Source organism: Palaemon carinicauda, chromosome 22 (genome assembly GCF_036898095.1).
Source record: "Palaemon carinicauda isolate YSFRI2023 chromosome 22, ASM3689809v2, whole genome shotgun sequence".
NCBI classification, from domain to species: Eukaryota; Metazoa; Arthropoda; class Malacostraca; order Decapoda; family Palaemonidae; genus Palaemon; species Palaemon carinicauda.
Genome location: NC_090746.1, coordinates 69,165,822 through 69,178,227, shown reverse-complemented (window position 1 = coordinate 69,178,227; position 12,406 = coordinate 69,165,822). Strand labels below are relative to the sequence as shown.

Genomic DNA, 12,406 nt, shown 5'->3' with positions numbered 1-12,406 from the left:
GGCAGAGCAAAGACGAGCCATTACAATTTAGTGATGGTTAGCCATGTACCCGCTAGTTAGCGGGTGGGGGGTGGTAACTCATTTTGCTTTTGGCTTGGATGGAGGACAGTTGTTACCACTCTTCCTCCTCACCAACTTTTTGGACAGCCATTATTAATAACTTTTTTGCTTTTTCTTTTACAGTTTGTGTGTGTTTGCCTTCTTATCAGCGATGCGTACCTGCCCTGGCCCTGAGGGCCGCTCTTGCAAGACCTTTATATCCTCCATCGAAACAGATCCTCATCGGCTGTGTCATGCAAGCAGAGGTCAATGTTGCGATACCGGTAACAGTGGGAAAGGTTTGGGTAATGACGGAAGAAGGCAGCTAAAAGGGATTCTTCTCCTTCGGGGTCTTCGTCGAAGCAGAAGAAACCCAAAGCTTCTTTTTCCGCCTCCATGACCTTCCTCTGAAGCCTATGCTCGGCCAGCTTCCTCCGGGGAACCGTTGAGTAAAAGTGCAGGACACTTAACTCCTGGACAACCTCGGTCCTCAAGAGAGTGCTGCTTCCCCTAGCGAAGCAGCTCGCCCCCCACCCCCACCCCACCACTGTTAAGTCTTTGTTTCTCTCTTCTGTTTTGCAGGTGTGGCTGTCCCGGGGATTGTCTACTCCGCCTTCGATGGAGGTGTTGGTGCAACTCATCCAACGGGGTGCAGAGTTGCACCGTTCTTCCGCTTCCGACGTTAACCCGATGTCCCTGCTGAGTGTTGATCTTCATGTCGCTGAGAAGTCTTCTGCAGCCCTTCCAGGGGACTCCAGTCCTGCCTCATCTTCCGTTCCTGCCGCCGCCGCTTCTCCGATCATCCTTCAGGGGTGGAACAAAGTCCAAGGCATGTCTTGTATGCGGGTAATCACCTCTCTCGTTCGTGAGAGAGACCACCCATAGAGACTCCTCTTTGGATGCCTTCTAGTGACCAGCCCGCTGCTCTGCCCTCCCAAGCAGAGGCTCGCCGTCACGGCTGTCGTCCTCTCCATGCTCGTGTTCCTCTTCGCTTCAGACATGCTCTTTCACCTTTGGTAAAGAGATGTTTGTTTGGCTTTTTGTCTTCTGCTGCAGAACGATCCCCTACGGAGGATCCTTCATTGCCCGGAGCTCATCAGTTACCTACGCTCCTCCTGGTTCCCGTCCTTCGCCTAAGTCATTGGACTCTGCTCAGTCTCGGTGTTCGTCAGGTTGTGTCTCCTCTCCCTCTACTCGTCAGCAAACTCCGGTTTGTACTTCTCCAGCTGGTTCCAGCCACCCGGTTGCTCGTCTCTCACCAACTACTTGGCAGGGAGCTGTTCACCAACGGTCAGCTGTTCGCTGGCCTCTACAGAGGTTTGCTGCTCTCCTAGATTCATCTTTAGTTGGCAGGTTACCACCGATCACCGACTCATCAATCTCTGACTCGCCGATCGCCAGTCCACTGATTGCTGATAGATTGTCACTCGCCGACAGCCCGCTGCTTCAGCCTACCGGCAGCCGCCGACTACTCGCCAGTCACCCTTCATTTGTTGTTCACCGACATCTCGCCGATCTCCGAAGAGACTGGAAGGCAGGCGACATCAAACTCTCGCTGCTCGTCATTCGCCAGCTCGCCGATTGCCCAGACGATTGTCAGGCAACTGACAGTCCCCATCGACAGCTCGTAGGCAGGCGACCACACGTGATCACTCTCCAACTGCACAGTGAAACCGGGAAGCAGTTCCAGAACACCGACGTTGTTTGCCAGAACGTTCTCATCCTAGGGATCAGCTTGGTTCCTGTGAGGAGAGGCTTAGCAAGACTTCTCCTTCACAATCTTCCAGGCGCTCTCCAGAGCTTCGACAGTCTCCTACTTGCCATTGGCTTTCATCTCGAGAGCAGAAAAAGGCAAGGTGTCTTCCATTCAGCAGACATTCAAGGTTCCGAGGGCTAATCCCTCACAACCTGTTCTGTTATCATGAAAGGAGACCTTAGCACCTCAGCACTCTGTTGGGTCTTCTTCGACAGCAGGCAGGACTTCCTTGTGGAAACCCTCTTCGTCTTTGTTATAGGACAGGAGCCGTGTTTTGGAGCCCTGCTGAGGACCATTTCCCAAGCCTTTGCGACAGGTTTTCCTGCTCACCCTTCAGAGATTTCCAGGATTCTCTTGGAGTCTTCCTTGCCGACGGCTGACCCAAGGCGTAAATCCACTGTTCCTTCCCGTAAAGAGACTTTGGTCTCATCCCCTCCCCTGAAGAGAAAAAGAGGAGTTGCTGACGAGGTGGTCTCACCCAGGGTCAAGCTGACTCCTGTCAAGACATCTAAGTGGAGGCTAAAAATCATTGTGCCTACGCCTCCTCGTCCAACCGCTTCAAATCCAGCAATCCAGAAGGAAGCTCCACGCTGGGAGGAGTCCCTAGTTGGCTCCCTCTGCCCCTCTCCCATTGAGGAGGTGCCTTGAGAGATGAGAGCAGCCTCTAAACCCGTAGAAGACACTATCTTCCCCCCTACAGGTGAACAGCAGAAAGGTGTCCCGTCGAAACCATCGGTTTTAAAGACCTTTCTGCCAAGGAAAGATTCCAAGGACTCTAAGACTCTGCCAAAGTCCTCGACGAGGTCTACTAGACCCACGGAGACGGTCAGACAGGTGTCTCCTGTTCCTCACTACGAGGACGACCATGACCCACCCCGAGACGGTCTTGTGGGTGGAAGGCTCTGGGTTCGCTTTCAGTCCTAGACCATCGAAAGCGGAACAAAGAGAGTCTGAGCACGCCTTCTGGCTGGTTTGGCCTGTTAAGGTCCCTCAATGGGTTGGCAGACCTGGCGATGGCTCCTTAGAAGGGCAAAGACACGGTCCTAGGCCGTGTTTTCGGCTCTCAAAAGCCCCTCCAAGTCCAATGCAACCCTGCCCTGGTCTCAAGGGCTGAAGAGTGCCTGACGGAAGGTTCTGTCTCAGCTCACCAGCTCCTCTGACTCCCTTTGTGCAGGCTCATTCTCTAGACTCCTCCCACCTCCTGGTGTCCAGCAGAGGAAATACTACGAAGTCCTTGATGAGCCTCTTTGGCCCTTCCTCTGCGTCATACCTTAGAGGAATTGATGAAGGGGATCTCTCTAGAAAGACTCTCCGGACTGCAAGTGTCGTTCTCCGCTTCTGAGATCCTCAATCAGGAGAGTGGGGAAGTACACCATGCAGGCTAATTTGTAGCTAGATCTCTGGTTGGGGTCTGTGAGAAACCCGTTGAGGACCGAGAATTTATCCAAGGAAAACTCCAGGAAGGTGATCGAGACCTTTCTTCTGTCAGGTACTCATACCATCAAGTTCCTTGCCCATCGATTTGTTAACTTGTGGGCAAATACCATCCTAAGAAGGAGGGACTCGATAGTTGAGAGGTTTCATCGCCAAGTCCCACAAAGCAATATTGTGAAACTCTGGAACTCCTCTCTGGAGGGCTCCTCTCTTTTTGAGTCGGGAGATGTCAAGTGAGCTGCGGAGAGATGGAGGAAATCCCACCAAGACTCCCTTCTCCATAGGGCCTTAACATCCTGGCCTTATAGACCAACCTCCTAGCTGCAGAACAAACAGCAGAAACCGACAACAAGCAGGACAACAATGACAGATGCGAAGTTGTCTAAAAAGCCCTTTCCTGGCAAGGACAGGAAAGGCACCAAGTCCTCCCGTGGAGGGAAAAATCCTAGAAGGGGTGGCCGAGGCTGCAACCGCTAGGATGGGCAATCCAGTGGGGGATGCCTGCATGGTTGCTGGCAGAGGTGGATCCAGCTCGGGGCTGAACCCTGGATAATCTCCGTGATTCGTTCAGGGTACTGCATCCTGTTAATTCAATTTCTCCCTCCACTGACCAAGACTCTAGTGACAACGAGCTCCTATACAAAGGGATTTGCATAGAAGTCCAGACCATGTTGGAGAAGAGCGCTCTCCAAGAGGTCCTTGACAACTTCCCAGGCTTCTTCAGTCGACTCTTTCTTGTGAAAAAGGCGTCTGGAGGCTGGAGACCAGTCATCGACCTCTCAGCTCTGAACAAGTTTGTCAAGCAAATTCCGTTCAGCATGGAGACTGCAGACATGGTCAGACAAGCGGTAAGACCGCAGGACTTCATGTGCACACTGGATCTAAAGGACACATACTTTCAGATCTCAATCCATCCATCTTCAAGGAAGTTTCTGAGAATCACTCTACACAACAGGAAACATCAGTTCTAGGTGCTTTGCTTCGGTCTTTCCACAACACCTCGGGTCTTCATGAGAGTGTTTGCCCTAGTGTCATCTTGGGCTCACATAATTGGTATCCATCTCCTGCGTTATCTGGATGATTGGCTAATTCTAGCAGACTCGATGGTGACCCTTCTTCAGCACCGAGACAAACTTCTGAGGCTTTGCCAAGATCTGGGGGTCATGGTAAACCTGAAGAAGTCATTATTGCTTCCCTCTCAACGACTTGTATACCTATGAATGATAATAGACAGCAATCTTCATAAAGCTTTCCCGTCAGACGACAGGGTATTGAGGCTGAGGAAGGTAGCAAGACCATTCCTCAGACAGGAAGAACTCCCACCCCAGAAATGGTTATGTCTCTTCGGGCACCTATCATCCCTGGCCTATCTAGTTCCCAACTGCTGCTGCAGGATAAAATCTCTCCAATGGCCGTTAAAGTCCACATGGAATCAGGACTTCAATTCCCCAGATATTCTGATTCCCATGGGATTAAAGGAACGGACGGACCTCGAGTGGTGGGTGGCAGATGAGAATCTGCTGAAGGGCGTCGACCTTCTCGTCCCTCCCCCGGACTTGATGCTCTTCTCAGATGCATCCAAAGAAGATTGGGGGCCCCACATGCTGCACCACACGACCTCAGGCCTATGGTCAGAGTTCGAAAAGTACCTGCACATAAGTCTCTTAGAGATGAAGGCTGCCTTCCTGGCCCTTCAGCAGTTCCATCAGTTCCTGGTGGGTGGGCCACTCAGTGGTGGTGATGTGCGACAACACTACAGTAGTGGCTTACATCAACAAACAGGGCAGTACTTTTCACAGACATATCCCTTCTGGCAATAGAAATACTGAGATAGGCAGAAGTCAACTTGGTGTCCCTATCAGCACACTTCATTGTGGGCAAAAGGAATGTACTCACGGACAACTTGAGCAGAGCGACTCAGATAGTGGGCTCCGAGTGGTCTTTGAATCATCTAGTAGCCAACAAAGTCCTGACTTTGTTGAGTTTTCCGTCCGTGGATCTGTTTGCAACGGCCCTGAATTTTAGGCTCCCGTTGTACTACTCCCTAGTCCCGGACCCCAGGGCTCTCTGGCAAGATGTATTCCAACAACGGTGGGACAACATCAACTTTTACGCCTTTCTCCCATTCTGTCTGATGAGAAGAGCACTCAACAAGAATAGCACATCAGTCAATTTCTCAATGACCCTTCTATGGCATCACACAGAATGGTTCCCAGATCTTCTGAAACTCCTAACGGAGCTTCCAAGAGAGCTCCCTCCGTGACACGATCAACTCAGACAACCACATGCCAACATCTTTCACAAGATCGTAGTTTTGCTACGACTTTACACCTGGAGACTATCCAGCACCTCCTCACTCAGAGAGGATTTTCGCAACAAGTTGCAAAGAGGATTGCTGAACACCTGCGAAGACCTTCAGCTTCAGTCTACCAGGCAAAGTGGAATGTCTTCTTTGGTTGGTGTTGTGGAAGGGGTATCTCTCCCGTCGATGCCGCTATCCCAGCAATAGCGTAATTCATCGTGCATCTGCGGGAGGAAATGCTCCTCTCGTTTTCGGCAGTAAGAGGCTATCACTCAGTCATGAGTCTCACCTTTAAATTGAAAGGAGTAGATATTTCCTCTTTGCTAGAACTTTCTCTTCTCAAACGGAGTTACAAACTTACCTGTCCCCAATTGGAAGTGAGACCGCTTCCATGGAATGTGGTTATGGTTCTTTGATCCCTGAAGGGTCCTCCTACAAACCATTACGCGAGGAAACAGATCGCCACCTCACTTTGAGATGGTGTTCCTACTCGTCTTGTCTTCGACCAAAGGTTTAGCAAACTTCATGGTCTATCGTATGATATCGTCCATTCAAGGGGATGGGGAGAGATAAGCTTCAGCTTCATCCCTGAGTTCGTAGCAAAGAATCAGAACCCGGGGGTAACGAATTCTAGATTCGATTTCTTCAGATAACGAGTCTCCGTTCTGTAACCGACGACACAGACCAACTGTTATTATGTACAGTAAGGAGTTTTAGGTACTACCTCAAAAGAACAACAGCAGCTCGCCTCTGTGTACCAGCACTTTTTGTCAGCACGGGGAAAATCAAGAGGAGGATCACAAAAAACACTATCTCTGCTTGGATTTGCAAGGTCATTGATCTCACACTGAATCCGGATCCTTCTCCGACATGTTGACCTTGAACTCACGATGTCAGGGGCATAGCTACGTCCCTGGCCTTCAAATGCAACTACTCTGTGAGGCAGGTTCTACAAGCGGGCGTATGGAAGCATCAGACGGTCTTACAGCCCACTACCTGCAAGACGTGACCCACAGGAGAGACAATACGTTTTTTATCGGTCCTGTAGTGGCTGTACAACAGCTGGTTTAATACCTCAAGCTCCTTGATGGACAAATAGCAGGAGAATGAGGGCATTGGTTACCCAGTTTTAGTCTGAGTGAATTAATAAGAATGACGGGCTCAATCTTTTCTTCATCCTCCCCTCTCTTGGGGAAATCAGGATTCAGGGTCCTCTGCACAGCTGACCTCAACAAACTGCATGTAAACCATTGCTCCCCTTGTGTAACCTGGTATTGTGTTAATACTGTTACATCCCCATACCCTGGCGAGGTGGTATTGGGAATGTCTTGGTGACCTCAGACAATTCATATGACTCGGAAGAATTCTTACCTTGACAGTCACATTGTTAGTATCACAAACACAGCTTGTGTAGGTCGCAGACCATGCATAGCAAGGTTTTAGTAAAGTGCAAGGTTTCTACTTACTATGTGCTAACACACATAGAAGTGAATCCCAGAGTCAAAGCCAAAAAGCCAGATTGGCAGGGACTTCCACCTTACTAATGGGTCAACCCCCATAAATAGAGTGGGTTTGTATTCCAGTTACGGAACAAATGATCAATTTGGAAGTAATTTATACACATAATTAACTCAAAGTTTGTGTTAGTTAGGAAAAAATACAAATATCACCAAAATTTTTCATATTTGGAAGTGTATGTATTTTTCCTTATGATACAAACCTGTAGCTAGTTATACAGATTGGCCTGCCAGCACCAGTCCCCCTTGAAGTCTTACCTCCAAGCAAAGTGAGTTACAGTTACAGGTGTGTGAGTGAGAGGGGTAGAGGTGGTTAACCCTCGCTAAATTCTAATGGCTCGTCTTTCAGCTCCACCGAAAGTAATACCCCTATAAATAGCTACAGGTTTCTATTGTTAAGAAAAATACAAATTACTTCCAAATTTCTCATTTTAATTTGGCCATTACTACTGTATATGCAATTTTTTAACTTTGGAGTTTTCTAAACTACCAAATTAAAACTAGCATAACCATGAAGATAACCCATATTTTACTGGCCATCTTTATTATAATTCTCTAAATACTGTTTAATAAATTTTTTTCCAGGTCTTTTTCTGACTGGGCAGGATGTATGTTCATGTGGATTTTCTGGAGCTCTGTGGGGAGGATTCCTCTGTGCTGGAGCTGTTTTACAGCGAAATATTATGAATGATTTGGCTGTAATGCATAAGATCATCAAGATGGAATCAAAGGCAGGGGTAGAGAAAAAGAGTTAGAGATGAATGTGAAGATGTCTTGTACAGTAGCACAAAAAGGCTTCTAACATTGCTCTGTCCTTGGTAGTATCTGAAATATTTTTTCGCAGTGTAAATTTCAAGTGATAGTTCATGGGTTTAAAAAGGGCAAATTCTCCAAAATCATTAGCTGCTTTGAATATTTCCCCTTTCTCAGAGGAAGGACTAGATAACTATTGCTTCCTAAATATTATCCAGAGGAAGGACTAGATAACTATTGCTTCCTAAATATTATGTGTTGTCTTCATACAATAAAAAGAAGATACAAGCTCTGTAGATTATCAAAGCATAGTTAGGCCATTGATCATAGCATTAAATTTAGATAAATTATTACTATACAAATTAATTTATCTCATTAGACTATTCTAAAGAATTAATGAACTTTATTATATTGTACTGCAACTGATGGAAGAGTGCCCCCAAACAGGTTTCAGGCAAAGTCAATTGACACTAACCTGTATGATTATACCCAGAAGCTGCAAGTGAGTAAATGCTGGGAAAACTGTGATATAATGCTTCCTTTTTTAGTGGGGATATTAGTTTATAACCTCAAATCTGTTGATTTTAATGATTTCTTTAGAAAGTGCATGAATGTATTGTGAACCCAATCAAAAAAAATTATGTACAGTATACTGCAATTGGTATCTATTAATTCTGGTATAATTTTCATTGTTATGAAGACAATTTCTTTTATATTTTGGCATTTTTTAAATGTACTTTTTGTGAAGACTTTCTTGCAGTCATTGTCAGCATTTTATTAGCAATTCTTTCAGTCTGATGGACAATTTCCCTTTTAGTTCTAATTTTGAATTGAGAAAAGTTCTTATACAGGATTTCAGTGATGAACAGTGATTTCATATCCCTTTTGGATACCTATTTTATAGGTCCTCATTATGATACAAATGATAATAAGATGTGTGCACAAGATTAAAGATAAATAAATCCATTTGATTAAAAAAATCTAGATTCCATAGTAATCAGTTGTCCATTTTGTGCCATACTCATTACTTGATGGCCTTTGCAGCATTCCTTTGATGCCTAGCTTCACTTGTTTTATATCCTTTTATTTCATCATCATTCCCATGTACTTTCTTCCTTCCTGCTTTCTTACCTCTTCTTACGTTTACTTCATATGGCTACTACAGTGTGTCCCTCTGTTGCACTAAGGTGCTGAATTGCTTTACAGGCTCCAGCACCAAGCTGTGTAGACCAAATTGATTATTCTAATCCAATCTAATGAATAACCTTCTTAAATAGTAGTCATGTTCTATCATTGGTACTTTCTAATGCAGTTCTGTATATTTTCCCAATCTGAATGACCTGTATAATGATCAAGTCTCATCGTTCTGCATTTACTTCATTATTTCATTATGTGAGGGCTGTGTAGTTGTATTTTTCAATGATACATGATTATAAATTTTGGCCTTTTGGGCTCCAATGTGATATAGTGTATATGCTAAACATAGGCTTGGATTAATCATATGTAAAACTTTAATCCACAAACAAATGTTGGTCAATTTCATTGTTAGTCAATTTCAAGATACTTTCCCTGAAAGCATAATGTATTGAATTTATTTATCTCTGAATTAGAAAAGATATTTTACATTAATTCACTTTTTTATTTGTAATTCTGTTTTTGTGTACTTTTTAATGTTTTTAGTTACTTTAAATCTTTACTGATTTATTGTATTTATTCTCCAGAGCTGTTCCAATGCTGTAACACAAATATATTATTTCACATTTTAAAAGGAGAAAGTTATCTAACATTGTAGTATTTGATACTGCAGAAGTTTTATTGTGCTGTTATGTTCATTCTTAAGGGTGCTTATTTTAGTGTGAAAAAAATACATAGTAGTTTATTTATAATTGTTTTGCATGTTTTAGAACTTACTTGTGGTTCTTAGTAGGCCTACAGCAGAAGAATTGAAGTAAATTAATAATGTATATAATTTAATTACTGTATATCATAAAGTTTGCATTTAGATACTTTGTCATTTATTTACGTTAGACATTTTTATTCCTTCATTTCTATATGTTACTATACTGTACATGTAAGCTATATAGTATTTTTATATAATGGCTCTAGGAGTATAGAGGTGTTAACGATAAGGATATGCTATGAATACTAACTGTAGGCTCATATTTCTCAAACTTCAGGCATGTTTTTGTCTTTGGTTGTTAGATTAAGCTGATGCCAGCACAGGATCTTGCTCATTACAGTAGCCTGTAATTATTTTCTTGTCTTAGAAAGAAAGATTGTAATGTAGTTATACTGTAAGTTAAATTGTTTATTTATTGCAAATGTAACTTGTCAGCCTTTCGTAAGAATACTACCACTAGAAAGTTGTGGGGTCCTTTGACTGGCCAGACAGTACTACATCGGATCCTTCTCTCTGGTTACGGTTTATTTATCCTTTGCTTACACATACACACACACACACACACACCGAATAGCCTGGCCTATTTTACATATTCTCCTTTGTCATCACACACCTGACAATACTGAGATTACCAAACTATTCTTCACCCAAACGGTTAACGACTGCACTGTGATTATTCAGTGGCCACTTTCCTCTTGGTAAGTGTAGAAGAGACTCTAGCTTTGGTAAGCAGCTCTTCTAGGAGAAGGACACTCCAAAATCAAACCATTGTTCTCTAGTCTTTGGTAGTGCCATAGCCTCTGTACCATGGTCTTCCACTGTCTTGGATTAGAGTTCTCTTGCTTGAGGGTACACTCGGGCACACTGTTCTATGTTATTTCTATTCCTCTTGTTTTGTTAAAGTTTTCTATAGTTTATATAGGAGATATTTATCTTAATGATACTCTTCTTAAAGTATTTAATTTTTCCTTATTTCCTTTCCTCACTGGACTATTTTGCCTGTTGGAGCCCCTGGGCTTGTAGTATCCTGCTTTTCCAACTAGGGATGTAGCTTAGTAAGTAATCATAACACTGAGCTGTCCTTCTGTCTTATTAATGATAACAGCAACTTTGTAGCTTTTAGATTTAACCCAGTCAGATGATAACAACAGTGATGGTTGATAACTATTTGTCAAAGTTAATTGCTCTAAACATGTAATGAATATAGCTTAAGAAATTCATGTGAATTTATATTATGGTAATTTTGTTTTAACTTTAGGTATGTCACTTCAATTTAAATTGATTTTTTTTCTTCCAAAATTAAAGATTTAAGAATCATTAAAAACTATAAGTTCGGTTTCAGATAGCTTTAGTTTTCTAAGAGTGAAATGTTTTGACCTGATGTTTGTTAGAAGTATACTTATCATCTTACTGTACTACTAATGGTGTCTTCACAAAACATTACTAGAGTGAAGAGAAAGAAAGATAATTTCATATGATCACCATAAAATCAAAGGTTGCATACTGAGAGGAAAATATAAAAGCCCGAGATTGCTGATGAAGTCTTATATAATATAACTCATCTGTTTCTAAAGAAGAAATAGATAACAGTAAACAGACAATATTTAAATTGACTACCTTATCCTTAACATGATTACCTGATTCTGTTATTTAATGGATAACATTTCTTTAGCCACTGGTTAACTTGGAGATTGGATACGAGATTTGAATTGACTACCTTAACCTTAACATGATTACCTGATTCTGTGATTTAATGGATGATATTTCTTAGCCACTGGTTAACTTGACGAGATTTAAATTGACCACCTTAACCTTAACATGATTACCTGATTCTGTGATTTAATGGATAATATTTCTTTAGCCACGGGTTAACTTGGAGATTGCATACGAGATTTAAATTGACTACCTTAACCTTAACATGATTACTGTATCTGATTCTGTGATTTAATGGATGATATTTTTTTATACACTGGTTAACTTAGAGATTGCATACAGATTCAACAAGGCTGGCAATGTTAAGAAATAGTAATGCATGTGTTATATCGGGAGATCAATTAAAACTTTGGTTTGCAAGAGATTAAAATTCCTGCCATAATGGAAGGATAAAACCTGTTCATACATAGTGTAGTTTAAATTAGAGTACAGTACAAAAATTTTCAATGCAAAAACATGATGTAACTTTTTCTACCATTAATTGCTCTAATTGCATAACATGCTAGACGGCTTTGAAGTAAATAGATTGTTATAGTTTTGTCTGTGTTTACTTCCATTTTTAGATTTACTATTGTCATGGTAGTAGGTGAGGAAAAATTTTGAACAGAACAGGTAGTCATGCATCAAACCCCTCATTCTGCCAACACATACACTGAATACAGTAGTACTGTATGGTGTTTTCTCTACACCTTTTTCATATACTGTACATTAAAAACACTAAATTGCTGCATTTTGTTGTTGTTTCGCATTATAAAGGTCTATTGTTATAACCAGTTAAAAGTTATTTCCTTTCCTGGACAAAAATTTGATACAGCGAGTTCTGTAGATACACTGAACTTGGAAAAGGATTGGATTTGCAAAATTGAAATCCAACTCCAGCCAAAATGAATTGCAGTGCCCAACACCCTTCATGATAACTGGAGTTGTGTAGATCTTTGAGGAAGAGACAGATAAGTCGAGTTCATTATAAATTTTTGAAAAATCAGGGGAAA

At 42.7% G+C, this 12,406-nt stretch overlaps 1 protein-coding gene across 2 annotated transcripts in view; it reads left to right on the top strand.

Moving 5' to 3' along the window:
* Window positions 1–11,952, top strand: part of LOC137616533 (all-trans-retinol 13,14-reductase-like) — a 135,836-nt gene extending 123,884 nt beyond the window's left edge. For both annotated transcript variants that reach the window (XM_068346375.1, XM_068346376.1), the window contains exon 14: window positions 7,634–11,952. In XM_068346375.1, the coding sequence (XP_068202476.1) occupies window positions 7,634–7,803 (170 nt within the window). In that variant the 3' untranslated portion in view covers window positions 7,804–11,952. The remainder of the gene's footprint in view (window positions 1–7,633) is intronic.
* The last annotated feature ends 454 nt before the right edge of the window (window positions 11,953–12,406 follow it).